At 59.7% G+C, this 27,998-nt stretch overlaps 1 protein-coding gene across 4 annotated transcripts; it reads right to left on the bottom strand.

Moving 5' to 3' along the window:
• Positions 1–14: 14 nt before the first annotated feature.
• ASPSCR1 (ASPSCR1 tether for SLC2A4, UBX domain containing) lies at positions 15–27,998 on the bottom strand. Of its 4 annotated transcripts, none has more exons than XM_055575404.1 (16): positions 27,839–27,998; positions 26,870–26,925; positions 23,813–23,927; positions 22,427–22,527; positions 16,860–16,917; positions 15,794–15,867; positions 15,011–15,446; positions 5,947–6,086; positions 5,655–5,736; positions 5,219–5,285; positions 4,733–4,795; positions 4,163–4,215; positions 766–817; positions 466–535; positions 212–387; positions 15–109 (listed from the first exon to the last, which is right to left on the bottom strand). In XM_055575404.1, exons 1-16 carry the CDS (start codon positions 27,938–27,940, stop codon positions 96–98), a joined length of 1,659 nt encoding a protein of 552 aa, XP_055431379.1. In that variant the 5' UTR covers positions 27,941–27,998; the 3' UTR covers positions 15–95. The 4 variants fall into 4 exon arrangements, with proteins under 4 accessions (XP_055431379.1, XP_055431381.1, XP_055431380.1 ...); XM_055575406.1 differs by having other exon boundaries at positions 27,866–27,957; XM_055575405.1 differs by lacking the exon at positions 27,839–27,998 and adding an exon at positions 27,454–27,685.

Raw genomic sequence — 27,998 nt, 5'->3', positions numbered from 1 at the left:
ATGACAAGAGGGTCTCAAGAGAGGCTCGCATCTTTATTCCCGCTCAGGGTGGGCAGGGGTCCTGTGGCTGGCAGAGTGGGCACCTCTGGCGGCTCTCACCTCTTCCCGGCTGCAAGGCAAACACAGGGTGACCTCGGGGCCCTGGGCCCCTGCCCGTAGCCCCGGGCCCCTGCCCGTAGCCCCGCCCCGCCCGGCCATGCCCCCAGGGTACCTGGCAGCTTCAACCACTTGGGCACTTTGCCCAGATCCCTCCTCACAGGCTGGGTTGTCCCCCGGCTGGGCTCAGGGGGCCCCACTGCCCCTTCCTCAGCAGCTGGCTCCAAGTCAAGGGGTGCAGGGTCAGGGGCTGGCGGTGGGGGCGGGGTTCCCGCCACCCTGGACATGCACCTGAAAAGAAAGGCGCGAGGGCTGAGGTGCCGGAGGCAGCGCTGCGCCAGGGGCTCCCCCGCCCTCGCCAAGACGCACCTGGCCACGAGCACGTCGGCTGCAGACGGGGAGACGGTGTGTTCCAGCAGCCTGGGCTCCAGGTAGATGCCTGCAGGAGGCCCGGTGCACCCTCAGGCCACAGACGGGACCCCACCTGCCTACCGCTGCTTTGCTCTGGGAGGGAGTATGGCCCAGCCCTGGGGAGCAGTAGGGTATGGGGGTATCGGGGCCACAGGTCTCCCTCCCAGACCCGAAGTCCTCTGCTCTGGGGCATCTCAGGAACTGGAAGTGGGGCCCAGGGCTGGCCAGCACTGGTGGGCAGAGAGGGACCCTACCCACCTGTCGGCTCCTCAGGTCCAAAGTGCACAAGGGCAGCGGGGAAGAGGTTCGCCTGCAGGGAGGGCGGAGGGGAGCTCAGGGACCAACTGGGCACCGTGGGGCACAGGATGGCAGGGAGGAGCAGGGAGGGCTGCAGCCCGCTTCCGTGCTGGCCTCACGGGCACCGCATCTGTTAGGCCCAGGGCTCCACTGAGGAGGCCTACAGCCCCACCAGGCCCCTCCCATCACACTGCCCGCTGCCCAGCTTCACCTGTTCCTTCTCTGGCACCAACCCCAGTGTGAGCCAGGCCAGGGCATCAAACCACAGGGTCCTGCCAGGGCCCAGCCCCAAGCACCAGCTGAACAGGAAGCTCCTGTGGTGTGCGTGCTCTGGCATTTTTAACTGCCTCCCCTTCCTGCCCGGGTCCCAGGGTCAACGCTTAATACTCTGAAGGCTGTGGCCACCCCCACCGTCACCAGAGACTACAGGAGACATCGAGAGGTCAGAGGAGATGTGGATGAACAGAAGTGCACGGATGGGGATGGGGGCATGGGGCGCAAGGTGGCCGCCAACACAGGCGCAGCCCGCTGTGCCCCCACCAGCCCCCCCAACCTCGGCTGCCCAAGAATGGAGGGGGCACCCTGCAGGGGCTGACAGGTGAGCCCGGTCCATTGGGAGCAGCTGGATGGGAGGCGGGTGCGCCATGTGCAGGGCTCTCCAGTGGGGCCCAGGCATGGGGAAGTGGGCAGGGGGCCTCTTGGAGCCAAGCTGCTTTGGGAGCCTGGGCCCAGAGGTGCCCCCAGGCCTACTGCCTTGACCTGAAAGCTCACATAAGGGTTCCCTGACTTGGCACTGGGTCACCTTATGAGGAAAAGCCAGTGCTAGCCAGTGTGAAGCCCCTCCTGCAGGGTGGGGGGGTCCCCACATTCTTCCTGGCATCCTGTCCGTGGGGGTGGTGACACAAGATTTCCGCTCAAGGACTGGCCCCACCTGCATAGGACGCATCACACGGCCCCTGAAACGTCCCTGGAGGCCTCCCAGGCAGGAGGCCAGACTATGGTGCAGAAATCAGGGCTGTAGGAGAGGATCCCAGAGCCCCCCATCGTCATCACCTGCTTCCACTCCCACCTCTGCGTCCGAGGCAGGAGTGGCTGCAACCCCCAGAGCTGGCCTGAGGAGGAGCAAGGCCACCACCCACAGCCGTGTCCTCAGCCCTCGGCGGAAGAGCCGCAGCTGCCAGCTGAGCGTGTCCTCTCAGCTCTGAGCTCTTGGAATTGGGTGGGGACTATTAATAGAAGGAAGCTTCAAAGACCTGGAACGCTAGGATTGCAGGCAAAGCAGAGGGACAGAAAAGGGCCATGATCGCTCTGAAACCCCACTCTGAGGCCTGGGATCCCAGCCTGCTGTGGAGGGATGGCCTGGATGGTGTTTTGGGGCTGCCCCCGGCCCTGGAGGCACCGGAATTTGGAGGGGCTGGAAACAGGTAGGACAGTGCCTCAACCTTTCTCAGGAGGCCAACCCACTAGGCACTGGTAGGATCGTCCCAGTGGGGCTGTCTAGGGGCTGCAGAGCTTAAAGCCTTGAAGGGCCCCTCTGGGCCCCTCAAGGCAGCTCTTCTGGAACCTGGTCTCCCTGCTTGCCCTCTGCACCTGCTGGAAGCCCCCCACCTGCCAGCTTGTGTCCCAGGGGACGACCCCACTGGAAAAAGGGGTGAGTAGAAAGCACAGAAGACCACCATGACTCCAGGAGGGAGGCGCACCCCTCTGGTCAGGCTGACAAAGTTCACAGATGGTGGTCGTCTTCAGGGCCCTCTATCAGGGCATCACCAAGGGGTGGGGCTTGATGCTGGGGCTCTGGGGGTGGCAGTGAGGGGGGCTGAGACAGGAGCAAAGGGAGGTCCCTGAGGCTCGGGGCTGCACCAGCACGAAGGGGGCTCGGACCCAGGAAGCAGGTATGATGGGGGCTGTTGGGAACCTCCGTGTCCACGAATGGCATCCTTGGCAACCACCCATCCTCAACCTCACCCGTCTTGCCCAACAGTCACTCTCCTGGCCCCGTGACCAAAACAGGCAGCTAGGCTTCCAACCCCAACACCCACCCTGAGCTGTCACTTCCTGGGGCGCAGGACTGGCCCCCAGGCAGCCTCCAGGGCAGCCAGCAGCCAGCACGCGGCCTGCCAGGGACATGAAAGCCGGCAGCTTCCGCGCCCGCTCACCCGCGGGAGGGAGGAAGGCTTCCTTCCCCGAGCCCTGCCAGCTCTCTGATCGAGGGCGGGCAGGGGCGCCACCCCAAGAGGAGGCCCCATGGCTCCAGGGTGAGCTGACGGATGAAAGGAGACGGCTGCTAGTAGCAGGGGGCAGAGTGTCACCAGGAATCAGGCCGCGTGGGCGGACAGGCAGCACCCCAGGGTTCCTAATTGGAGGGGGGGGTGCCTGGACGCTGGCCTCTGTCCATCCCAAAGCATCTTCCAAATTCAATGTTTATCAACAGGCTGGCCAAAGAGGGAGGGAGGGAGGGAGGGAGGGAGGCAGGGCGGGTGGGGATAGGAGGAGGCCCGGTGCCTCTGGGGCTCCCAGGGGGGCTGCAGAAGGGGGCTGAGAAGGGGGAGTGGGGATGTGGGGAAGCACCCTGCTCCCACCAACCTCGACTCCTTTCCTTGGGGGGCTTCTAGCCTCTCTGATGGTCTGGCCCCATCCCTCCAAGATGGTGGCAGCCCCAGGCAGCAAGCAGATCCCCTTGCCCCAACTCAGACCTCTGCAGGGCCTGCTGGCCATTTAACAAAGGCCAGCCTCTGTTACTAATTAAAATATCTGAAGAGACTTTAAGAGGAAACCATTAGGCCAGAGGGCTGGGGAGGCCCCGGGCTGCTCTCCTGGGGTGAAGGGACAGGACATTCCTCCTGGCTCTGGACTGCAGCCCAGCAGGGCACCGGATCCACACGCCTCACCCTGGGAGCTCTGGGGGCCCCCAGTGCCCGGGGAGGGCCCGCCGCGGCATTCCCAGCGGAGGCCATGGGATCCAGGGGACAGGAAGGGGCAGGGCAGCAGACCTGGCAGCAGCCCCTCCAGTCTGCAGCCAAACTTGCCTGGCAGCTGGCACCCCAGGGGCCTCCTGGGCGGCCGGCCACCTGAACTGAGGCCTCTGACCCTTGGTCCTTTGGGGGTCCCCGAGCAGCCCCACGTGCCAGCCCCTTCTCGCCCAGATCCAGGGGCAGTCCTGGCTCAAGCTGGCGGAAGCCAGCTGAACAAGCCCATCCCTACTGAAGCAGGAGGCACGAGAGACTGGAAAGCCTCAAAACTGCCTTCAGAGGCGCTCTGGTACAAGTTCAACCCTCGACAAGGCCTTATCATACTTCTAACTGTGGCCTCACCCGCCCTCCCTGGCAACTGTCCCTCCCAGGCTGGCCCCAGACGGTACCTGAAAGAGGGTCAGCGTGTGGTCGTCCAGGATGGTTTTTGGAGGAGCGATGACTGCGGAGAGGTGGTTGTCTGCACCAGGAAGTGCCCTGCCCCTCCCCTCCCCCCATCACCACCCCCACCTTTTGCCCATGCTTGCCCCTACACCCCCGACCCCGCTCCTAGAACAGGCTTGAGTGAGCCGGAGGATTTCTGAAGCAGCCCCCTCAGCTCACATCTCCCTGTCCGTCTCTCTGCTGTTGCAAAAACAGCCAGAAGCTGGGGAGAGGGCCGGGGGCAGACTCACCGCAGGGGGACACCTGACCCCTCAACCCCCTAGTTGTGCTCCAGAGGTGGCCAGCAGCTCTCCCTGACACCCCCTCCCCCAGCCCCCACCTCACCCAGGGCAGGTGGGCAGCAGAGGGCACAGGAGTACTGAGCAGAGCAATGGTCACCCTCCCTCCCCAACTCATGCTCAGACCCCAGCCCAAGACCCACCAGCCCCCGCTGCTGCTTCTGTGGGAAAAGCTACTTCAAGCCCCGACTGAGAGGGGCCGGGGCGGCTGAAAGGAGGTCCCAAGGAAGCACTCACACAGGTAGAACGGCAGCTCGGGGTTGCTCAGGTGGCTCCTCACGAAGTCCCGCAAGTCCCCCACTGCAGGAGGAAGGGTGGGTAACCAAGGCACCCCACTCCAGGGCCACCCCCCCGCAATGGGACAAGCCAGGTCCAACCTCTGTGCAGACCACTCCCCCCAGGTTACGGAGGACCCCACTCAGAACTGGTGGCATGGCTGTCTTTCTTCCAGGTGAGCTGCAGTCCCAGGCCAGAGACCCCGGTACTGGGTGTCGGGGAGCGCATCTTCTCTGGGTGCCCCTCTGTCCCACCAATGCCCAGAACAGGTAGGTGCATGAAGGGCACCCAGTCCCAGAGGCACTGCCCAGCTGCTCTGTCAGGCCTCTGGCAAAGAGCCGGCCCCCAGCCCTGTGCCCACTGCCTGCCCCAAAGCCCAGATGGAAAGAGCCTGGAGGGGCTTGCGGGGCCTCCCGCCCTCCTGGCTGCCTGGACGGGGCTGCTTACCGGTCTCGCTGGGGCGGAAGAAGCCCTGCAGGATGTAGCGGTCAGGAAACAGGACCCTCAGGACCACCTAGGCCAGGACAAGCCAGTTTGTCAGCGGGACAGCTGGAGCCCAACCCAGGCAGCCGTACCCCTGGGCCCACAATGGCCAGGCCTCCCACACACTGGGCTGGCACCCCCTCACCTTGGCTGCCCCCTGAAACTCCTGGCCATGCGCTGGACGCGAGGACCAGACAAGTACCCACGTGCACTTGTGAAAACAGTGACATTTTTCATCTTAAAACGGGGCTGACTGGTTCATTAACAAACCGCAGCCCTGCCGGCCTGGGCTGAAGTACAGGAGACCATGGCCAGTGGCCTGTGGGCTGTGAGAACTGCAGAGGCCCCAGCACAGAGCCGTGCGGAGACCGCACCACCCCCCACCCCGCCCCCGGGGTACCTTAGGATAGCGCTGCAGCTTCTCTTTCATCTGAGCCTCCCTGAAGGCCTTGGTCACCAAGGGCGCTTCTTCTAGGCGCTTCCTGGGGAGGGGGTGGGCAGTAGTGAAGGTCCCAGGTCTCCCCAGCCAGAGTGGAGGCCCACACCAGCTGGACTCGGCTTCTCCCTCAGGCTCCGTGAGCTGCTCCCCCTCACAGGCCCAGACAGGACTGAGCACGCTCTGCCTGGGCCCCCCACCCTCCGAGGTGCTGCTGAGCGCATGGGTGTATCAGAAGGAACCAGGGCACACCCACCGCTCACTCTTGAGTTGGGCCAAGCGTCTTCTGACATCGTCCACGGTCACCTCAAAGAACTCATCAGGCAGCTCCGCAGGCCAGGCCTGCAGCAGCACCTCCAGGTCCGGGTGGCACACCACGGGGTCTCGGTCCACCGGCTGAGCAGGCAGAGAGCTCAGCTTATGCAGGGCCCGCGAGGAGCCCAGGCTCCCCACCCTGAGGGGCTGGGATAGCCATGCAGACCCCAGCTGACCCTGTGCTGCCGGCCCCACCTGTCAGCCCGTGGCCAGGCTCCAGGGTGGGGCGTGGGGCGCCCAAGCCTCTCCAGGACCAGGGCCCCTCCCCCCAGGCCCACCCACTCAGCAATGACGATGCCGAGACCCTCACCAGCAGGGCACAGGGCCCGAGGATCTCAGCGCAGCCAGGTCAGAGGGAACCCTGACTATTGGGGGGACTTGGACAGTGAATGAACAGCAGCATCTCTGTTCTCATCCTGTCTTCACAGGGGCTCCCCAAGAGCCCCAGGAAGCCACCTGCTATTAGTCTCCCAAAGTGGGGAACAAAACTGGGGAGCAGTACCCTGGTCAGGGCCACGTCAGGGATTCCACGGGAGGGGCAGGACAAGCAACAGCCCCTAAATTAGAGGTTTGGCAAAAATCTGCCAGCCACTGGCCCCATAGCTAGACTGACTCCACCTCCCCTCCCTGGGGGAGCAGTCAGCCCCGCCCTCTGCCCATCGTGGGGACACAGGAAGGGACAGCCTCTCTCCTAATTGGCAGCCAACGGCGACGGAAATTACAAGGCAGGGCTCACTCTGCTTGTGGTGCCTCCGGGTGTGGCCCAACTGACGACGGGGGAAGATACCTTCACGATGCTGAGGCTGCCTACGGAGCCCGGCCAGACGGAGGTGTCCTGTGGGGCCCATGCCAGGTCCTGCCCTCCCTTGCACGGACCGTCCACAAATGTCTGGGGTGAGGCCTCTCTTGCCTCCTGCTCCTGCCTGCCCACTCCTCCACGCCCCAGCCTTGCACAGGAATCCCACCCTCTGCCTTCGACACCCAGCGCCGGGCTTGGCAGGCTTTTCTCATCATCCCTTCCTGTACTCTGGCCTGACCCCAGCCCTGCTGGCTCTGAAAGTCAGACTCACCATCCTGGAGCTGGCCAGTGCACCTGCCAGGTGGCCCAGGGCTGCTCCCCCAGCCGCCCCCGAGGCCGATTGCCCAGGCCAACAGGTCTCTGCCATTCCTGAGCGCACAGCTGAGTCACGCCTCGTAACAAAGGGCAGTGGGCTCTCGCCAGGAAGGCCCTCTGATCTCAGGGCACTGGTGGCAGGGTGGCTAGGAAAGACTGGCTGAGGCCCGGGCAGTGGGGTCGGTAGGTGGCTGACCAAGGCCCCTGGGGGTTGCCCCCTCAAAGCCACAACCCTCCTGCAGCCCACAGGCAGTCCACGCCAAGCTTTTTATAACAAGATGCCAGGCGCCAGGCTGCCCCCCACAGCCACGACGCCTGCATTCCAGAAGGGCCGAGCACTCGCCTGGGCTCCTGGGGGAGGGTGAGGGCAGACATGGATGTGCCTGAGCTGGGCACCGCAGTGTCCACGAGTGCCAGGCCCCTGGATGCGCGAGCAGAGAGCCCACAGGCAACCCTGCCCCAGTCCCGCCCTCACAGGGCCCTGTGTGGGCACACGAGTGAGTTGCCCTGAGAATCCAGCCATCAGGTGACTTATGGTCTGTGGCCTGGAGCTGAGCCTGACCATCCAGAAGTGCCCCAATCTCCGGGGTACACACTGGTGAAGCCCAACCCCGAGAGCGTGGGGCCGCTCTGGCCTCTTCGTCCTGGGCGCTTCCAGCGCACAGCCCAGGGGTGACCTGGAGGACCGCAGCCCTCCCACAACTCCCACAACTTCCTGAACAAGGACGTAGGCGACATCAGCCTCTGGCTTCATGCTGCTCAGGGGCCACTGACCTTCAGTCAGACAGTAAACTGACAAAAATCTCTCTGTGTTGGATCTACCCTCAATTCATGCCCCTCCTTCCACACATGCCTCAGCTCTGCTCCAGAAGCCCGTCTGTCTGTCCAACAGCAGCCTGGAGCCAGGGTCCCACATGGGAGCCAGAGGGCCAGGGAGAGCCACCTTGAGATGACTCTGACTCGCCCGCATCGTCTGCACCTTGGGGAAACTCCCTGCTCCTGGGCAGAGGAGCCAGGGGTCTGATGCCGCCCATCAGAGCCCAGACCACCCAAGTCCCAGAGCTGCTGCCCTGATCCAGCCCCAGGAGGGCCCTGTCCCATGAGAAGAGTGGATTCCCATGGCTGGTTGGTAGGACGCATCACCCTGTCCTACCAAGTGACCAAGGGAGAAGCCAGGGGGCCTCAAACACCTCCACACAGCCTGCGCAGTGGAGATATTCCCACTGCAAAGAGGAGAGATACCAGGAAAGAAGAAGAGAGCCTGACAGCTCCACATGGGAGGAAGTGCGGTAGACACGGCACCGGAGGAGGCCAAGCCTTGGCCCCGCTCACTTCGGATGCTCTGCCGGCAATCTGGCCCTCATTTGCTGTTCCTTCACCCGCCGTTCCTTGGTCATGGGCAGTTATTACGCACACAGCTCTCATCCTAGATGGATTTATGGAGATGTTTTTGGATAGAGACTAGAAGTCTAGGATGAGACACCATCAGGGGAGGAAAAAGAAAGGTCCACAGTGGCCACTGTCAGAGGGCCTTGGCGCCCTCACCACGGAGACTGGGTTCCTGTGCGCTGGTCGAGGGCCAGAGCCCCCAATTCTGGGATGGGGCTCCAAGATGAAACCCCCGCTGTGGGGTGGCAGGCTTGGAACCTCCTCAGCACACCTGACAGCTTGTCTTCACAGCCCAGAACTCCAGGTCTACTCTTCAAGAGCCTGCGGGAGCCGCTTGGAGGATGCGTCTCCACCAAGAACCCAATGTCACCAGGCCTGCGCATCCTGGCAAAACTTCAAGTTTTCCATCATTGGCTCAGAGTCCAACTCCTGAAGCCTGTCAGTATTCAGGGCAGAGACTGGCTCTGACTCCCCCACCCCTTAACCCCCGGAATGCCAGAGGAGCCGGTCTCTCCCCTGATGGCCTCCACGCTGTGGGCATCTGTCAGAGAGAAGATAAACAGAATGATGAGGCAGCAGCCAGGGCCCGGGGCCTGAGTCCACGGAGTTGCGAGGTGGGGGGTCTATACGACTGCCCATGGCAGACGAGCAAACAGGCACCGTCCTGAGGGGAGGCACAGGGGGTGTCTGCAGGCTCCAAGGGTAGGGCCTTAAGGGACCCAACCCTGCTGGTGAAACACCCCGCAGGGGTCCCTCATTTCCTGCAAACACGCGACCCTGGCAAAGATTCCCTTGTCGCAGCCTCCACCAAAGTTATTACAGACAAGACAGCACCCAGAAAACCAGAAAGGAGGAAGGTAGATGCGAAGAGTGGATGAGTCAGGGTGTCTGCGAACTGGATGAAACTGGCAAGGGGGACAGACGGCGCCTGGGGAGGGACGAGACCCTCCGGAGGTGGGGTGACAGGAGCACCCTCTGCGGCTGACGTTCAGAGGAGGCCCCGAGCAATGGCCTGAGGCTGGAAAGACAGTGGACTGACACCTGGGCCACTCGGTCATGGGGACTTGGGAACCAGCCACCAGCTGTGGATGGCCACCAGCACCTTTAGAAAGAGCCGCCGCCACCGGGGGACAGACCCTTCGAGGGAGACCCGAGGGGAGGAAGTGAGGGCACCGCCCACTGTCAGCAGCACTCCAGGTCAGCGAGGTCACAGGCACAGCCAGGGGCTGGGCCTGGAGGGGACAGGGCGCCGGGCCAAGATCTGGGCCCATGGCATCCCCCGACAGCTGGTGGACATGCTCCAGTGGCCGCTGCACGAGTGGCTAAGGACCCACTTGGGCACACGAGGGTCCCTTCGTGTCAGAAGCGGCCTCACTGCCTGCTGAGGTTTCATTTTCTTGACGATAATTTTCCAGGACGTGATGACACAGGGAGAAAAAATGCAAAAACTATTTGGAAGTGACCTCAACCCCAGATTTTCCAGCTTCCCTGTGAGGGCTCTTGTGTCCCTCCCGCCTCCCTCTTGCCCAGACTGTCCTCTGACAATGCTTTTTGGTAACAGGGAATGTGAAGCGTTTCCCCTTGAGGCTTGGAGCTGAAATGAATCACTACGAGGGAGGGACGTGGGCCAAGCCTCCGTCACTCTGAGCCGGCCGCCCTCCGGAGCGTGCGCCGTGCCAACGCGAGGCCAGGCCTGACTGGCGAGGTCACACTGAACCTGAGCCCCGCACCCGCTGGGCCCGTCGTGACACAGGCAGAAGCCAGGTCTGCCCCAGCCCGGGGCCGAGGTCCACACCTGACTCTGCCTGCCTTCCGAGCAGGAAAAACCAGGGCGGATCTTAAAAGAGAAACGCTGGGCTGCATCAGCGACACGGACAGTTTGAAGCCAGCATCTCTCTGTGCACACAGTGCACAAACCCCCAAAGGACTGAAATAAGCAGACGCGGGGCGTGGGGTGGCTCTCCTCATCCACAGGGGAAGACGCGTGTTCCAGACCAGCAGGCCCGGGAATGAACGCACACAGCGGACCAGGGCCAGGCGCAATCCCACACAGGGAGCCCCCGGGGCCCAATCAGGATGGGGGCCCACCAACCAGGCCTCCTGGCCCTGTGGGCAGCTCTGGGTACCAAAAGATGTGCCCGTGGCCGGGGTGCCCTGCCCGCCTGTTCTCCATCATGGCTCTGCAGGCTGGGCGTCTGTCTCTCCCCTGAGTCCAGTCATGGCTGACAGAGCACAGGGACAGCTGGAAGGCACCTGCCAGTCACCAGGCTTCAGAAACTGCCTTGAGACTCAGCTGGGGCCTTCAAAGCGGCTGACCTATCTGCCAAAAACCCTCAGAGGACATCCCAATTAAGGCCAAGGCTGGCGCCCGCGGGTATCCAGTCACCAGCAGGTCAGGGACAGCTCATACCCACCCTGGGTTCACATATAGGGGACAATGAGCTGTGCTCTTGGGGGGCTGTCATGGACAGATACCCCAGACCAAGAGAAGGAGGGCGGCAAGCCAGCAAGGGGCGCTGCTCCCAGTCCACCCCAGCCCCCAGGTCCTTGCCAGGGTCCCCCCAGTCCGGTGTGTTCTAAACCTCCCAGTAACTGGGGACAGCCAGAGGTGAAGCTGATGCCTGCCCCAAGGTGTGGGTGCGAGGTGCGGAGCAAGTCCACGGGGCCACATCTCCAAGGGAAGAGACCACCCCCCAGAGGATGGGGGGCAGGCAGGGAGACCGCGGCCAGCCAGCTCTGCCTAGGGGGTCGGGGCCTTTGATCAGGAACCCCTGTGCCAGCTGCGTGGGGGGATGCTTGCTGGGAGCACAGCCCAGCAGCACAAAGAGCTGCGGGGCAGCCTCCTGGGCCAGCGGAAGGACTTCAAAGGACAGGCCAGGGGCCGCCGGGCAGCCCCAACCTCTCCCCGCACCCGGTTCTGACGGCCAGTAAAACTACCTTCTAATAATTAATGTTCTGACATCAAAGGCAGGAGCCGCCCGGGTCTGTAAACCATCCTGGGCCTCAGCCGAGGACCTGCCTGTATTTCATCCTGTCTCTTCTGACTCTTCATTCAAATCCAAAACCACACACAGGCAAAACATTAATGGGAAACTTGGAAACTCTTCTTGATTACTAAAATGTACCTTTGAAGTTCCCCCAAAAGTTCTGTTTTGTTCCCTTCTCCCCTCCCCCAGGACTCGAGGGGACACAAAGCAGACACCATGTGGCCAGCCAGGCCTCCGGGTGCGCGGCTGTCAGTGTGACAGGAGGCGCGAGGCAGGCGGGCGGGCGGGGGATGCTCCACAATCAACCAGCTGCTGGGGCTCCCAGATCAAAGACACGCACTGCTGGCGGCCAGGCGGACCCTCCCCGGGACCCCTCCTTCCTGGGGCCCCTGGGGTCAGCACTCGGGGATGCACTGGGAACCTGCGCCTGACAGCAACCACTACCAGGCCGGCACCAGCCCAAGCCACTCCCCACACAGACATGGGTGTCAGCGGGTTCCCAAGAGATGCAGAGAGCCACAGGCTTTAGGTTGGGAGGAGGAGACAGCCAGCCCCAGTTCTAGCTTTCTGGCCCCCAAACTCAGGGACCCCTCCCCCAAAGGGCAGGCCTGAAGGGAGTCAGGACCCCGGCCCTGGTTCACCCCAACCACAAGGCTCTGCATTCAACCACTGATTCTGGGCCCAGGTGATGAGACTAGGGGCTTCATACTACTATTTAATGCAGCCCAAACATCAGTGTAGAAACCAGTGGGGTCCCTGAAAGGCCAGGGTACCACCACTAACTCCCTAGGATGGCCATTCATGGGGCTTGGGACTGGCTCAGTCCCCACCCCACCTCCAACACCCCCCTCCCACCACCATCCGTTTCAGCAGGAGGAGATCTCCGATGCCTGTTCCTCTGCAGGGACTCAGGCTCTGTTTCATGGCCAAGCTGCCCCACCTTCCCACAACACACAGGCACAGGTGCCCCTACTTTTCCACTATCCTCCGGTGTGTGACCTGGAGCAAGAGTCCCTTTCAGGGACCCCACTGGCTTCTACACTGATGTTTGGGCTGCATTAAATAGTAGTATGAAGCCCCCAGTCTCATCACCTGGGCCCAGAATCAGTGGTTTAGTGCAGAGCCTTGTGGTTGGGGTGAACCAGGCCTGGGGGTCTGACTCCCTTCAGGCCTGCCCTTTGGGGGAGGGGTCCCTGAGTTTGGGGGGCCAAAAAGCCAGGAAGGGGGCTCTAGAAGAGACAGGGTGCAGGCAGGCTCCAGCACTAACACATCAGTGCAACTGCAACTAACAGCCCAGCTAAACACATCACTGAAACTGTGCCCTGGAGTGCAAGGGTGGCTTGAGCGGAGAAATCTACCCAAAACCACAGCATGCAAATGAACTCAAGGAGACATAAGGTGTGGAGTTACCTCAATTCAGGAAAAGCAGTTCATAAAATAACCACACTGACGATAAAGAAAAATTCTCAGAGAATTAGAAATAGAAACCCTTGATTTGATAAAGAGACTTTTCACTGTCTTCAGCATCCTTCACAGATAAACTAAGATTACTCCCTGTAAGATCAAGGTCAAGACAAGAATGCTCACTAAATTTGCTATTCAACAGACACCAGAAACCCAATCACTGCTATACAACAAGCAAAAAAAAAAATGAAAGAAGGACTCAAAGAAAAAGATAAAACTGACATTATTTGCAGACTCCAACCGACACTGAGAAACTGCTGGAACCAGGAAAGCAGGTGAGCATCCCACCACCCAGGTGGAGCCTCACCACCCTCACTCCAGAAGCTCCCAGTCCAGGCAGGGAATCCTGCAATGGCTCTCCATCACCTGCAAAGGTGATTTGTAAAGGGCAGTTTCTTCTGGCAGCGGCATCCTTCTCATCACATAAAACCTCAAGTGGATCCTGAGTGGAGGGTGGGTACATGGAGTCACTCTGGCTGGAAGGAAGGGGAGAGGAGGGTAGAGAACCTGGGGGCCCCACTCCGAAGGTGCAGCAGTGTCTCAGACAATGCCCACATGCACCTGTGCAACCTCAAGGGCTCCAGAGGTGAGCATCTGCCGCCCAGCCTGCCAACCCAGGCTGGCGCCACCATAAGGTCTCCATTAGGAAAGACCCTCTCCAGCCACAAGTCAGAGGCCTAAGCAGGACTCTGGATGAATGCACAGAGCCTCCTTAGGGGCCAAGCCCAGGAGGCAGGGTGCCCAAGACAGTCCCAGGGCAAGACATTCCTTGGTGCCCAGGAACCCAAGACACTGAGAAATCTATAACATGCCATTCCTGAAAACAGGGTCTGTGAGCACTGCTGAGGGAACAGTCACACAGAGGGACACAAGCCCATGGGGGCTTTGCCCTGTGACTCATGAAAGCCCTACTGGACAAAGTCCCAGAGGCACTCCGAGGGGAAAGTCCTGCATCGGCACCCAGCTCAAGCACCTGATCCAACAGAAGTCATGCCTGTCCTCCCTCTTAGGAGCTCTGCCAAGACTGCAACTGACCAGGGCAGGGCTGGCCTGACCTACAGAAGACCAGAGATGGCCTTGGGGGCTGGCACCACCAGACAACGGGGAGGCAGACACTGGCCACATGCCTCACTTCTGCAGAGGTGCTGGCCACCTGGGGGTCCCCTTGCTCAGCATGATCCAAGATGCAGGGTTCCGGCCACTGTGCATGTCTGTGTATGGTCAGAGCAAAAGATGGGTGCGGGCCTCACTGCAGGGGAGGGTGTGAGACTCACGATAGCTCAAAGGTGCCCACAGACAGCCTCAACATCTACAAAAGCCCCATGCTGCCCTGATGGCAGGTGTCTATGCAGTAAGCTGTACTGTGTTGACCAAAAGTTCGTTCTGGTTTTTCCATAATATCTTACAGAAAAACCCAAATGAGCTTTTGGGCCAACCCAATACCTCAACAGAGTTGATCAGACAGGAAAATGGCGTCACAGAGGCAACCCAGAGCCTGGGCCCTTCCATCCGAGCTCAGAGAGGGCCATGCACCTTCCTCCCAGCCGCGGCTCAGGTGGCCACCAGGAACTTTCCACAAATGTCCAGAAGAGATGTCCAAGGCCCGACCACAAGGCCACAACATTTGTGAAGAGTGAGCAACTTCACCCTCTTCTGGCCAGCAATGGGACACAACGGGTGAGCTGGGGAACGCCTGGCTCAGGAGTAAAGGTGGCATGGCACAATCAAGGCCAAACCACCTTCACATCAGTGCCGGTCAAACCCACCAGCCCAGCAGAAGGCGAGGTACCAGCTCTGAGGCTTTAGAAAGGATGGCTCTGTGGACTGTGACGTGGCCACAGTGACACACAGGTTTGTCAAAACCCATCTACAGTACATCTAAAATGGTGCCTCAAGAAAGTTAATTTCAAGCAAAACAAAGCCAAAACATCACTTCCCTGAGAAGATGAAAACGTACCCAAGTGACCCTGCTGTACCCTAGGCTGACCACCCACGAGGTCAGGTGCTGTTAGGAAAAAAGACCCCAGTGCCCAGCCCAGCTCACCCCTTACCGGCTCCGGCTCTGGCTGGGGCTCTTGGCCAGGCTTCGACTTCTTCGGCTTGGAGGGGCCTGCAGGGCTGGAGAAGGACTTTGGCAGTTTGGCTGAAGATGACATCAGAGGCCTGGCAGACCCAGAGGGGCCCCCCAGTCGCTGTCCCCCACCAGAGAAAGGAACAAAAGGGGCAGGTGGGGGCTCCTTCGAGATCTGCTTCGCCTGAGCATCCGCTGGTTTCGGGCCCAGGCCATCCACGTGGCTGGCGCCCGGGCTCACTGCCTCATCCTGACGGCTCACATCGCCCTGGCTGAGCCCCGCCGAATTCAGCGGGAGCAGAGGGCTGCTGGCTGCCTGGTCAGCCGACATGGAGGGGGTCGGGCTTCCTGGGCTTTTGCTCCAGGAGGCCCCAGGCTCCTGTTTGCTGGCAGGGTCACATTGCTTCATAGAAAACCTGAGTGGAGAGGCCCAGAAAGCAAGTGAAACTCCACATGTGGAGCCCTGGGTCTCATGGTGCCACCCCCTAGCCTCTGATGACTACCAAACTGAACCCAGTGCCCCGAAAGCACCCCACAGCCCTTCCCGACCCACCTCACCTCCCGGGGCAAGGAATGTGCATGGGGTCACCATGCCAACCCTGCCAAGGGCAGATCCCCCCACCTGACGCTGCACCCTAGGGTGCCCAGCCCCCAGGCTGCGGGCAGGAGAAGCCACCGGCAAGGGTCTGGGCATCCCCATGTTTCCTGTTGCCTTTCCTGTGAGACCCCCGCTTTCTAAACCACACTCAAAAACATGCCCCACCTGATGATCGCACTGCCCCCAGTAAGGCCCAGCGACTGTAGCGTTGTGCTCTGCAAGGCGGCTCTGCCGGTCACCTGTGAGGGGGGACAGGACATCCTGCTGACTCCATGCTGATGAAGCTCCCCTTCCACTGAGCCCGCCACATGCTGCCTCCCCCAGCCTGGGCATTATGTCACAGCACTGTGGGATCGCCCTGCCAGCCCCAGCACCCAGAAGGCCTGGGTCCAGCCCCTGCACCCCAATCTACACCTGAGCATTTGTCTGCTCATCCATGTCTGTCTCCCCAACCCCACCCCATCCGAGGTCTGGGTGGGCAGGGCTCAGGCCTGGGTTAGCCACATCTGGCCAGCTGATGAACCCCCCGAGGGCCGGGACTGACCATGATGACCTCAATCCGGGCCCAGGTGCCCAAGGCCCAGTGGTCTCTCTCCTGCAGATGTCTCCCCTCAGGTCCCTCCCACTCATAGCCCTGGAACCCTCACCCTGCTGAGCCCTGGGTCAGGAACCTCAAGCTGGGATAAATAGGTGGGTGTGGCCCATCCATACCAGGGGCCCCTCGGGGACAGTGGCCACCCCGGGCCAGGAAAGGGCACTTGGCCAGGGTTGAAACAAAAAGCTCCTGTGAGCCAGGGCACTGAGCGCCAGGAGGGTCCCCCGTCACGGGCGGGCGGGCGGGGACAGGCAGGGCCTCGGTGCCAGGCCAAGCCTGCACCACGCCGCACTCAGTTTTGAAAAAGATCAAAACATGGAGCAAAGCAAATATTTATTAAAATGAAACCACTTTTGTGACTCTTGGGCTTTGAGAGAAGCTGAGAAAACAAACAGGGCTCTGAGGGAGGTTTGGGAGCAGCCCGGGCGGCCCGCGGTCGGTTCCAGCAGAGCCGGCGTCCTGCCTTTTTTCCATGAAACACATCATGCTTTCAGGGCCCAAGTCTGCCCGTTGCTGCTTTGAAAGCAGGTCTGAGGGAGTGAATTTTCCAGATTGGAAAGTGGGGCTGGGCCTGTGTGGCAGCTAGGAGTGGGCGGCGGGGTGCGGGCCAGGCGGGCGGGTCCGCAGCTCACCTACCTCATCCCTCATGTACACGCAGACCGGGCTGGCCACACACGGCCGCTCCAGACACTCCCTGTGAGGAGAGTGAAGAAAGCATCAAAGGCGGCCCCTGCCCGGGGACACTGCTGCCCTCAGGACGGCACCCTGGCCAGCGCCATGGGGACCCGCCCACCCTGGCCGCCCCACAGCTGGCCATCAGCCTGGCGGTCTCCCACCCGCCCCTGGCCTCGGGGCTCAGAGCAAAGAGAGGACATGGAACAGGGGCCGGGCAGCACCAGTCACCTCCCAGATGTGCCTCACGTCTCTGGCAACTGTCCCCACGGTCGGTGATGACAAGTCCTGGGGGACTGTGATCTGAGCTTTTATCTGAACCTGTCCCCTGAGCGGGTTGCTGCCACCAGAAACACCAGAATCACTTGGCATGGATCTATCACACGGACTCCAAGGAGACAGTGGGGCAACCCCGGGACTAACAGGGAGGCGGGCAACAGGCCCAGCCACCAATGCCCCTCCCCTGTAAAGCAGACCCCGAGATGGGAGGGGAGGGCCCTAGGGAAGCATAGCTGGGCACGCTGGAGGGTGGAGGGCATGTAGGTGCACAGTCGGGCACACACTCTCAGGACAGTCCACACCACTTGCACCGGCCTGTACCTCGATGGCCATCGAGGTTTTAAGCACACAGTGGCCAAGCCCTGGCTTTGGATGGTTAAATTGCTGGTGGCAGGCCTGTGACAACCAACTCAAGTTCATTTCTTCATCTCTGCCTTTCCTAACACATAACCATAGAACCAGCCCCCAAATAAAGGCCCATCCCAGACCCCAGCAGTGTCCCAGGCCTGTCCCTCTCCTCCAGGAAGTGTGATGTGCAGCAGGCAGGAGACCTGAAGCCCCCTTAAGCCATGCAGCTCAGCCCCAGCAGGGCCCCAGGGCTCAAACACAGAAGTGGCTGGGACTGGATTACACAGGTGCTGAGCTGGTAAACGTATGGACACTGGAACACTGCCTGGGCCACCCCAGACCCGGGACAGAGGACCCATGTCCTCTGGGCGGCTTCAGCATGTTTTCTCCCATCTCTCTTGTCTGCTTTCGTGTTTTACAGGGCCAGGCCTCAAGAAAACACAAGACCCCAAAGTGCCAGAGAGTCAGCCCTTGCCAGGCCCACAAGCTCTTCATCCTGATGCCAAAACAGAGGAGCGAGGGAAGATACTCCAGCAAACAAGATCCCAAGCCCAGAAAGGAAGAAGGAGGGGGAGACACGGGGGTCCTGATCCTTTCAACGGCAACAGAGACGGCAGCTGCCCGGGCTCAGAAAGCTGGCTGACTGCCCATCGCAAGACAGCGGAGCCCACTCTGCTCCTGGGAGCTCCGGCCACACGTCCTCCCTCCAAAATCCTCGCCCGCGGCACCTGAGGGCAGCCCAGGAACCGCAAATCACAGACAGGGACAAGAGCACGCAGCACCCAGGAAGGCCGGCCGGCCGGCCTGCCTGCTGTCCTCAGAGGCCTCTGGACATCAAACAGCAGCCCGGCTTTGATGTCGGCTCCTCCAGAGGGATCGGGTTCCCGCATGTGGGATCTGAGAGGAGGCCCCAAAACACACTGAGGGGAGTGGCAGCTGCGATCGCTTCCAGACTCTCCTGGCCAATTAGCAGACTTCTCATGTCCAGCCGAGGACAGCGGACCAGGAGGTTCCAGTTCATTGGCGAGCCGAAACCGGCACTCCCTGCCACAAGGCCTCGCTGAAGATCCTCATTCTCAGAGGGAACTTGGCAGGGCCCTCCCGGGGAACCCTGTGCCCCTGGAACTGCCCTCAGCTCCCCCAGCCCAGGCAGGGCCACTGGCCCAATGGGGTGGTGCTGGGGAGGATCTTGCTTCTTCTAAGGCCAGCATACCTGCTCCTGGGGCTGGGCCAGGGGGTCGGCCAAGGTCCTGCTGTCCTTCACCCACCACAGAGAGTGCCACCCTACAGACGTGGGTTCCCGGCAGGGCTCCCAGGGAAGTGATGCTGTGAACGGGGGGCAAGGCAGTTTATCTGGAGCCCCTTCTGTTTTTGTCACCTGTTTGGGCCTGACCAAGTGGGGCTGGTACAAACTCAGGTGCCTCTGACACAAGCCTGGAACCACAACACTCCTGGCCAAGAAGAACCAAAACTGACAGAAATCAACCCAAACTAACAGAGCCGTGCCTGTAGGCTCAGAGGGGCCCCTGAGGCCACCAGAAGGCCCACAGGTGGGCAAGGCTATGTCCTGAGGGGCCAGGTGACTCACACCCACCACACTCAGCAGCCCAGCCCATACAGAGATGAGGTTAGCGCCAGACGGAGCAAGAAGGACGAGGACTGGCCAAATCACAGGGATTCCTCCCCGAGAAGACAGAACGGGAAGTTTCGAGAGCAAAGTGGCCTCTGGCCTTTCCAAACAAGGCTGGGGCCGGGGAGGGAGGCCCGCCTGAGACCATGGAATGAATAGTCCAGCATCTACTCCTTGTGTTAACTGCCCACAAGGCCCTGGGTCTGGGCTCTGCATGACCACGGCTGGTCCCTAACCTCACAGGCAGCGCTTCTCTGCAGCCCGCAGTGCTTTGGGGACCGTACAACCCCAAGAGAACAGGCAGACGGCCTGTCTTTCCCAAGGACCCCTAAATCCCTGCTCTTACTATCCACAGGGTGAACATGGCTGAGATGGACCAGCAGGCTCAGCCATGAAATCAGGCCAGGTGCCCAGGGGCAACGGCTTCAGGGGAGAATCGAGCCTGCATGGCACGCCTGGAGCCTCCCTGCAACAGACGCATGGGAAGTAGAGAGGGGGATGGGCCAGCCCACATGGAGCCAGTGCCGATCTCCTTAAGAGCTACCAGTCCACACGGGTGCTGAGCACACACAGGGCAGCCAGCCCAGAGGGAGGCCAGCTCCAAGTGTGAGACACGCCGAATTTCAAAGACCTCCTACCAACAAAGAATGTAAAATATCTCCTTTTTCCTGTTGATTACATGTTCAGAGGATAATATTTTGGATATACTGAGTCAAGTTAATTATATTCCTAAAATTAATTGCCCCTGTTTTTACTTTTCTTTGATGTGGCTACCAGAAAATTCTGAACTACCTCCTTGTCCCGCACGTGTGGCCCACATGGCACATCCAGTGGACAGTCTGTCGCTTCAGATGCTGCCATCAGGGCCGGGCCACTGTCCACCGTGATCCCCAAGCAGAGGACCCACCGCCTGACCCACAGTGGACCCGGGATGCCGAGCTCACACCCGCAGCTCCCGGCCATGCATGGTGCCAGTCGCTCAGGGACGCTTACCACTTCCCAAAAGCATCAAGTGAGAAAAACTAACTTCCTGCTTGTCCCACTCTTGGGCACATGGAGACTTGGAATTTCCAGAGCCTCCCACCCACCCAGCCAGTGAGGGAGCTGCTATGAGCCAGCTGGAGCTCCCTCACCACACTGGACCTGTCAGGCGGCCGCCCCCTACTCCGGCAGCAGGGCCCTCTTGTGGCCCCAGCCTGACTGCACCAGTTCACTGGGCATCTGGCCATGGTTTTGGGGCCAAAGCCGCCACCCACCCTCCCACATCTGAACCCTGCTTCACAGTTAGCTAATGCCAGCTTCCAAGCAAAGGCCCAGATCTGCGCTTCTGGAGACAAAGCCTCGGCAAGTGCCATCTACAGGTCCAGCAATTCTGCCTCCAGAGTAGATCTCAGGGCAGAGCAGTTGGCAGTTTGCTCAGAGAGTGCATGTGGTGCATGTGTGACCTTGTGTGTCTAAAAATGGCTCTGTTTCATCCTCATCCCCAGAACTATCTAGCAAAACAGAGAATTCTAGAACAAATGCATTTCCTACAGTGTTCTGAAGGCACTGTGCGGCCACCATCCTGGTACTACCACGGAGAGCCCAAGCCCGAGCCCGCCACCCCCTGAGGGTGCGGAACCATCCCTGTATCCCCAGCTCCTGACGAGTCACAGTGATGCCACCAGATGGGGCCCCACTGGCCCAGGCACAGCCAGCCTGTCACTCGGAAACGCATACCCTTCGGTTCTAGGACCACTTCCCACCAGCTTCCTCCTGTGCTCTGTTTTTTTTTCTAGAGTTGAGGCAGCGGGAGCTGGTAGACTGGCCTGTCCGGACTCCCCATCCTCTGGCCTCGTGCTCGTGCCTGGCCACTGGCTCTGTGGCTCCTCCAAGGAGGAGGCAGGACAGCGATTCTGCACCCCAGGTCCAAGGTCTGCTCCCACGCCTCTGTGGCCCCACGTGCCCTCAGGCATCTGCTACCACGGGAAGAATGCGCTCGGGCAGGCCGCAGATCAGCCAGACCAGCTAACCCTCAGGTGCCTCAGCAGAATGGCAGACCCCTAGTCCACCAGCACTCCCAGACATGCAGCACACTGGCATGTGTGTCTTGGATCTTGCCACCTGATCCACAGCTATGGCTGACCCCAGCACCTCCTACTGCAGCTTCCTGATCTGCTTCTGAGAGTTCTTGTTTCTGAACCCTCCTTTTTAATGGCATCCAGTTCCCCAGTTCCAACAGCCTCTCCATCCTCCAAGAAAAGGAACAAATGCTCTTGCCTGTCCTGACAACTGCTGTCCCTTCCTGTTTGCACTGGACTGTCATGTCAGGCTCATTCAAATGTCTGGGCACCTTGGCTTTGAGCTCCCAATTACACTGGGGCTCTGGGCACAGTACAGCTGGCTATCAGTAACCAGGTGGTGATCTGAGGAGCCACCCGTGCCCCCAACACTAGGAGCCTCCAGAATTCTCACGCTCACCTATCCCCGTTCTCGGGACAGTGCGGGCGGAGCCCCACCCTACCCAGGGAACCACCTCCCGCATCAGCAGTGTGGAGTCTGCAGGGATCTAGGACCTCATCTCCTTCAGAGCCTGCCGTGGCCTCCCTGCCACCTCCCCTTTTCACCCTCTCCAACCTGTCACCGTGAGGACCCCATCCAGAGTCCCCTCTTCCACAGAGACAAACCTAGTTCTTGGCACTTGAGAAACATCAACTCATAACATCATATCACCCTTGGGAGGCCCAGAGAGGGCAAACAACTTGCCCAAGGCCACACAGCAACCACTATATCCTTCCACGGTCCCTTCCATTCTGTGGCTGGAGACCTTTAAAAGTGGACAAAGACTTCCATCCCACAAAGAAAAATCAGAACTTAAAAGACTACCATTTTGACACTTTCAGAAACAAAGTTTAAACCATTAATCACCAGATAGAAACTGACCCATGGCAACTGTCATTAGTGTTTTCTCTGAATACAGCCCATTCTCATGACAAGGGAGTTTTACAGCTGCAGCGTTGGTCAGCGCCCTACTTCCCTATTCAATGTTCACCAGACTGGAGGGCGTCTGTTGGGTTCCCCACAAGCTCTTCCAGGAGGGCGAGGCCCAGCCATCACACCAGGACACCCAGTAAGGACAGATGAGCTACTGGTGTAGCCCGAAGGCGGCACCAGCAGCGGCTGGTGGAGGCCGAAACACAGCTCCGGCTTGCGGCTCCGGATCAACCCCAGTGACCACGGCAACATCCCCATGGCGGAGGAAGGCACGGCCCAGAACCTGCTCATCAGCACTTACCTGATCTGGGCAAAGTGGCAGAGAAGCTCCCAGAGCGACTGGCCTGAGCAGAAAGTGTCTTGCAACCTAGAGCCATCGTCTAATTGCAGAGCAATGCGCACCTGAGGGGTGAGACGTCAGAGCCAGGTCAGGAAGAGGAGCGCTGTCCTGGCTGCACCCTGCCCAGATCTGGTCCTCAGGGTACAGGCGGAGGGTACTGTGTTTGCTGAATTTTTTTTAAATAAGTGAGCACACTGTTTTATGAGATGCTTTTAACAATTATCTCCCAAAATAGGGACATAAGTCTATTATAACCCACAAGCGGGATAAATACTCTGGTCCCTCATTCAAGTGACAGACACACTAAAGCTCAACGTCCCCAGGTGAGGGACCTTGCTCCGCCCATTGCCACAGTGCAGTGACTCTCTAGGTCCGGCTACTCCTGCCCTTCTGGCCAAGGGGCTTCTCCAAGGCACGTTTATTTACATTGTGTGTGTCAGTCGCTCAGTCAGGTCCAATCTGTGACCCCATGGACTGTATCCCACCAGGCTCCTCTTCCAAGGGATTCTCCAGGCAAGAGTACTGGAGTGGGCTGCCATTATTTACATTAAATCCCAATAAAAGACAAAAGAGAAACCCCTCTGTGGGAAAGCGTGAGGGGGTCTCCAGCCATGCCCAAGGAATCCCCTAGGGAAGTCAGGGTTCCTTCCACATCAAAGGCTGAGAACCACAAATGTAATGGAAAAAGAGATCTATCAGGCTCAGCCCCAGGCGCCTGACTCCCGGTGGGCTCTAGACTGAGAACTCACACCCCTGATGCTCTAGCCTTGTCTCTCAACCGGGATGAAAACTGCTTCCCTGCAGTGTTGGGAGGATTTACACTTTCGTTCTTAAAGGACCTGCCTGAGCACAAGAGGGTAGCTATCACCATGATTCTCGTCTGTCCGTAGTAATCCACTACCATTTGCTAAATCCCTAGGAAGCAAAAGCTGCGGATTTGGTCGAAAGCAGTGAGCTGCGGTCAGAAGACTCGGGCTGTGCTCTCGCTGCGCCCGGTGAGAGGAAGCCTGCTCCTCACTCTGTCCTCATCCCAGAGCTGAGGCTGCACTGGATGCCGCACAGAGAGTACTGCCGGCTCTAAGATTCTTGGCGACATTCTATGGTGAATGCTGCCAGCATGCCGACATGGACAGAGCCCAAGTAACCGCCCCCACCCCAAAACACTTCAGCACAAATAATGAAAAGTCTAATTTTCAATCATCAGTTTGGGGAATAGAAAAGTGGCTGTCGCCTGACCGAGGATGGGGACGAGTGCCTCGCGTGCACAGCCCCACAGCCCACCTATCTGCTCAGCCCCAGCGGTCTGAATGGAAGAGCTGGGAGGTGCGGCCGCTGAGAGCTACCTACCATGTTCTCGGGCCCCTCGCGGCTCCGGGAGATGGGCACCATCTCCAGCTTGGCGTTATTGGGCAGGTTGGCGAATCGCCACTGGAGAGAGAGGTCAAGCACATTCCTCTGAAACCTGCAAAACAGATCAAAGCCTCAGGCTGCCCCCTGACCCGAACACAGCCCAGCACTGCCAGGAGCAGGGTACAAGCAGATGCCCATGTCCGGCCAGCACTTCCACAGTCCCGGGCAGCAAAGCTGCAAGAACTGAGGGATGGCCTGAGAGCCTGCAAAGACAGGGTGGGTCCCTGACTCCAGTAGCGGGTCTTCTGAAGGAAAGAGACAGCATTTATACAGTTCAAGCAAGAACAGTGAGAACACAGACAGGTCACCCCTGGGGCAAAGCAAGCGCCTGCTCCCTCAGACCATGGAGCAGCGATCAGTCCAACTACGAACTCAGAAGATGAAAGCACACGTGGGCACGACTGAAGGGCAGGCACCTTGCTCTGCACAGAAAAGTTCTAATGGAATAAAGCCCTGTTGCTACTGCCCGGAGCTGCAGCACTCCAGCCACTGCGGCCACTCCCCTGTACTGAAGGCCACTGGCCAAAATGACCTGCTCCCGTCTCCCCTGCTTCCTGCTATCCTTGGAAGCAGGGCCACAACCCCAAAGACCAGTGACAGAGGCAAAGGCTTTAGAGAATCACAAATGGAATGACCTGACCTAAAATCCCCATGGAGAGCTAGGCCCTCACAGTGGCTGGAATATGGGGACAAAGGGCTGAGACCACCATTCCTGGCTCACAAAGCCAGGTCCTCCAACCCTGGAGCAGCACTGTCTCTCTGTCCACGTCCTGCATGTCTTAGAGCTGGGGACCTGGCAACTTAGAGCCTCCAACAGATGAGGAAGAAGCCCGCGTGGGCCCACAGCCTCCTCTGACCCTCATGTACAGAGCTCCTGGATCCAAAGACGGATGGTTCCTGGAAGGAACTGGTGGGAGCAAAGTGAACTGGTGAGTCAGGAGGGAAATACCCAGGGCCAAGAGGACAGGTAGAGAATCCAGCGACCTCCGAGACACCTGCTGGTCTCCACTGGCAGCCAGCCCTCCTGGGAAGCATGGCCAGGGTTGTGATCAGCCTGCTTCACAAACAGGAAACCCAGATGTGAAGTACCTACAGGTAGCCCAGGCCACCCACAGGCAGTGCTAGGACCACACTGTACAGCTCCTGATATCCAGCTCAGATCACATCTCGTTTGTGGACTGAAAGAGAGTCAGATACCCACACCTGACAAGAGGAGGGACACAAAGGGGCTTGGGACTTGGAGGCCTTGACACTGTCTCACCTGGGTGAGGGCTGGGAAGGTGTTAGCCAGGTGGCCCTGGAGCCTGCCTGACCCTGGACCCACTCCTCCTGACCCTCTCTGCTCCCACAAATGCTATGGAAAGGAGAACCACCACTGTTAACCCTACAGATCACTTGGGAGTGAGGAAAGCTCTTGCCCGTAACAGAAAACAGTACTGCCGTGTGGCCATGATTTTATAAGACACAGACAGGGGCCAGAATGATTCAGCAGAAGAGTGAATAAGAGAACTTATTTATGCCTCTCAGAAGTCAGACCGTGAGCTCCATTTTTAATGACAGTTTAGGAGGAGAGGGGGACTACAGCACCGGCAAGAGAACATGAGATCTGAATACACAAGAAGTGGCCACCCCGCAGCATGGATACCAAGATGCCTCTGGAAACAATGGTTTTCTGAACATGCAAAGGGCGTCTGGAAGACCTAGGAAAGAAGAACTTTGATACCCATCTTCAACACTTTAGAAATTGCCACACAACAACTTCAACGTTAAGTGCAAGACAGGACAGCAGAGCTACGGAAAACTCGAGAAGGGAGGCGCTCGGAGCCCTAGAGATGAGGGGAAGGGGCCTCATGAAGTACACACACACACGTGGGCAAGAGGCTCCCTTCCTTGGCAGGAGCAGCAGTTTTTAAACAAATTACACAGTCAGTGGATACACAGAAGACAAGAGAAAAATCAATCCATGTTGTAAGAGTCCAACCAGGCACCACATGGAAATCTCAGGCAGGCTCAGGGAGAGCAAAGAAAGAGTACATATCTCTGCGACAGGATGCCAGGGGAAGGCCCAGTACAGGCCCTGGGATTCTCCGTGGCTGGGCAGGAGGCAGGGATCTGGGATGACACGGAGGCATGCCTGCTCAGACCTCTTCTATAGAGCCCCACGTGAGAGGCAGCGCGAGCCAGGTCTAGCAGAGCAGTCTCCCACACCTCGGGCTCCTGTCTACCCCTGATGTGAGGACAGCCATACTGTGAAGAATATGCTGCTAAGGTAGGAAGCTCCCCATATGTGACAGAAACCCACATCCACTTGTGTGGGGTTTTGACTCTTTCATTGCCCTAGATTCCAGAATCTGGTGAAACCCCTCTCTTTGGAAAAATGCCTGCACACAAAGACTGGTGCACACAGCTCCAGGGCCTGAGGCCACCAGAAGCTACTTGCAGTTTGCAGGTTTCTTCCCATTTCTCCATGATCACCTCTTCTTGCCCTCAGAGCCCCACCAGGAACTTACACAACCAAAGGCCCAAAGCTCTCTGCCGTGGTTGGAATGATGGCCCCTAAAAAGATATATCCATAGCCAAACCCCCAGAACTCATGAATGTAAACTTATTTGGAGACAGGGCCTTTGCAGATGAAATTAAGAATCTCGAGATGAGGTCATCCTGGGTTATCTGCTAGGCCCTAAATTCAGAGACAAGTGTCCTGATAAGAGACAGAAGAGGAGAGACACAAACACACAAGGATCAGGGAGGCAGAGCCAAGAGGGAGGCAACCACAAGCCCAGGAACACCTGGAGTCCCCCAAAGCTGAAAGAGGTAAGACAAGGTACTCGCCCAGATCTCTGGAGGGGATGCAGCCCCACCAACCCCGTCATCAGAGGCTCTGGCCTTCAGGGGGTGAGAGAATAAACCCACGTGGGCTGAAGCCCCAGCAGGGCCCTGGGTGAAAGGTGGATTATGGATTTGGAGCCCGTGGCCTGGCCAGAGCAAACTCACTTCAGGTCATACTCGTTGGGGTTGAAGTCCTGCCGACGGCACGTGTCCTCCAGGACCTAAGGGTGAGATGAGGGTGTGAGCCACTGTGTCAGGCCTGGTCGCCCCAGGCGGGGGCAGGCAAGTGCCACTGAGGCAGCTGAGGGCACAGAGTCCACCTCTTGCAGAGCCCGCTGGCTCCGAAGGACAAAGCCTGTAATACAAGTGGTGGACCATCCATTCAGCACCTCCACACACCTCACCTGCAAATCCTGCTTACTCTCTCCTCGCTGGGCCTGCTGTGTCAACTCAGTTCTGCGGGACCTTCCACATCAGGCCCTCAACAACTGGCCACCACAGATATCTTCCTACACACTCAGGGACGCCCCTCCACCCCTAGACAATAATGTTCAAACTCCAAAGAGAGCCAGCTCAAGGAGGTCCTGGGTCCCCCACTCGACGGAAGCCCCTCTTTCATCACGCTCTGCACACACTGAGTTGCCACTCATCGGCTCAGCCCCCTTCCCCACCGTGTCTTCGCGCCGGCCCCTACGTAACAGGGTCCAACAAGCATTTCCAACATAACAGGTTCGACATGGGCCAGCTACCGGGTTAAGGGCAGTAAGTGACTCAGCACACGCCGCCACAGCGCACCGAGCCGGAGGGTGACCCAAGAGTGAAGACATGGGGCCGGGACCCTCAGTGTTGGGCTCGGAGCGCCGCAGGCTCGGATGGGGGTGGCGGGGGCCGCGACCCCAGGTATCCCCTCAAGGAGGCTAGCGGGCCCCCATCCCCATGCGCCAGAGCCCGACGCGGAAGAGGGCGGGCCCGCCGCGCCATAGGGCTGTTCATTGGCCGCAGCAGGCCCCGCCCCAAGGTTCCCTCCCGGCCCCGCCCCCGCGGCCCTCGCAGCAACCGCAGGAGCGGCAGGCGCCACGTCCCAGCCGCCGCGTCTCCGCCTTCCGCTCGCCCGCCGCCCGCCCGCGGCCGCACCTGCAGCAGCACAGTGCTCGGCGTCACCTTCACCGTGTGGCGCCGCCCGTTCGGGGCCAGCACCGACACCGCGGAGCCCCCGCCGCCTGCCGGGGCCGCCATCTTCCGCTCACGTGACCCGGCCGCCCACCCGCCCGGCGTCAAACAACTTTATCCGCAA

This window comes from Bubalus kerabau, chromosome 4 (assembly GCF_029407905.1).
Source record: "Bubalus kerabau isolate K-KA32 ecotype Philippines breed swamp buffalo chromosome 4, PCC_UOA_SB_1v2, whole genome shotgun sequence".
NCBI lineage: Eukaryota > Metazoa > Chordata > Mammalia > Artiodactyla > Bovidae > Bubalus > Bubalus kerabau.
Note: the sequence above shows the minus strand (reverse complement) of the source record. Positions and strands in the feature narration are given on the sequence as shown.

Coding starts and splice junctions, on each gene's coding strand:
- ASPSCR1 (XM_055575404.1), bottom strand. CDS start 27,940: ATGGCGGCCCCGGCAGGCGGCGGGGGCTCCGCGGTGTCGGTGCTGGCC. Junction 23,928..26,869: donor CCCAACGAGTATGACCTGAA/GTGAGTTTGCTC, acceptor TCTGTTTTGCAG/GTTTCAGAGGAATGTGCTTG. Junction 6,087..15,010: donor CCCAGCCAGAGCCGGAGCCG/GTAAGGGGTGAG, acceptor CTGCCTGCTCAG/CCGGTGGACCGAGACCCCGT.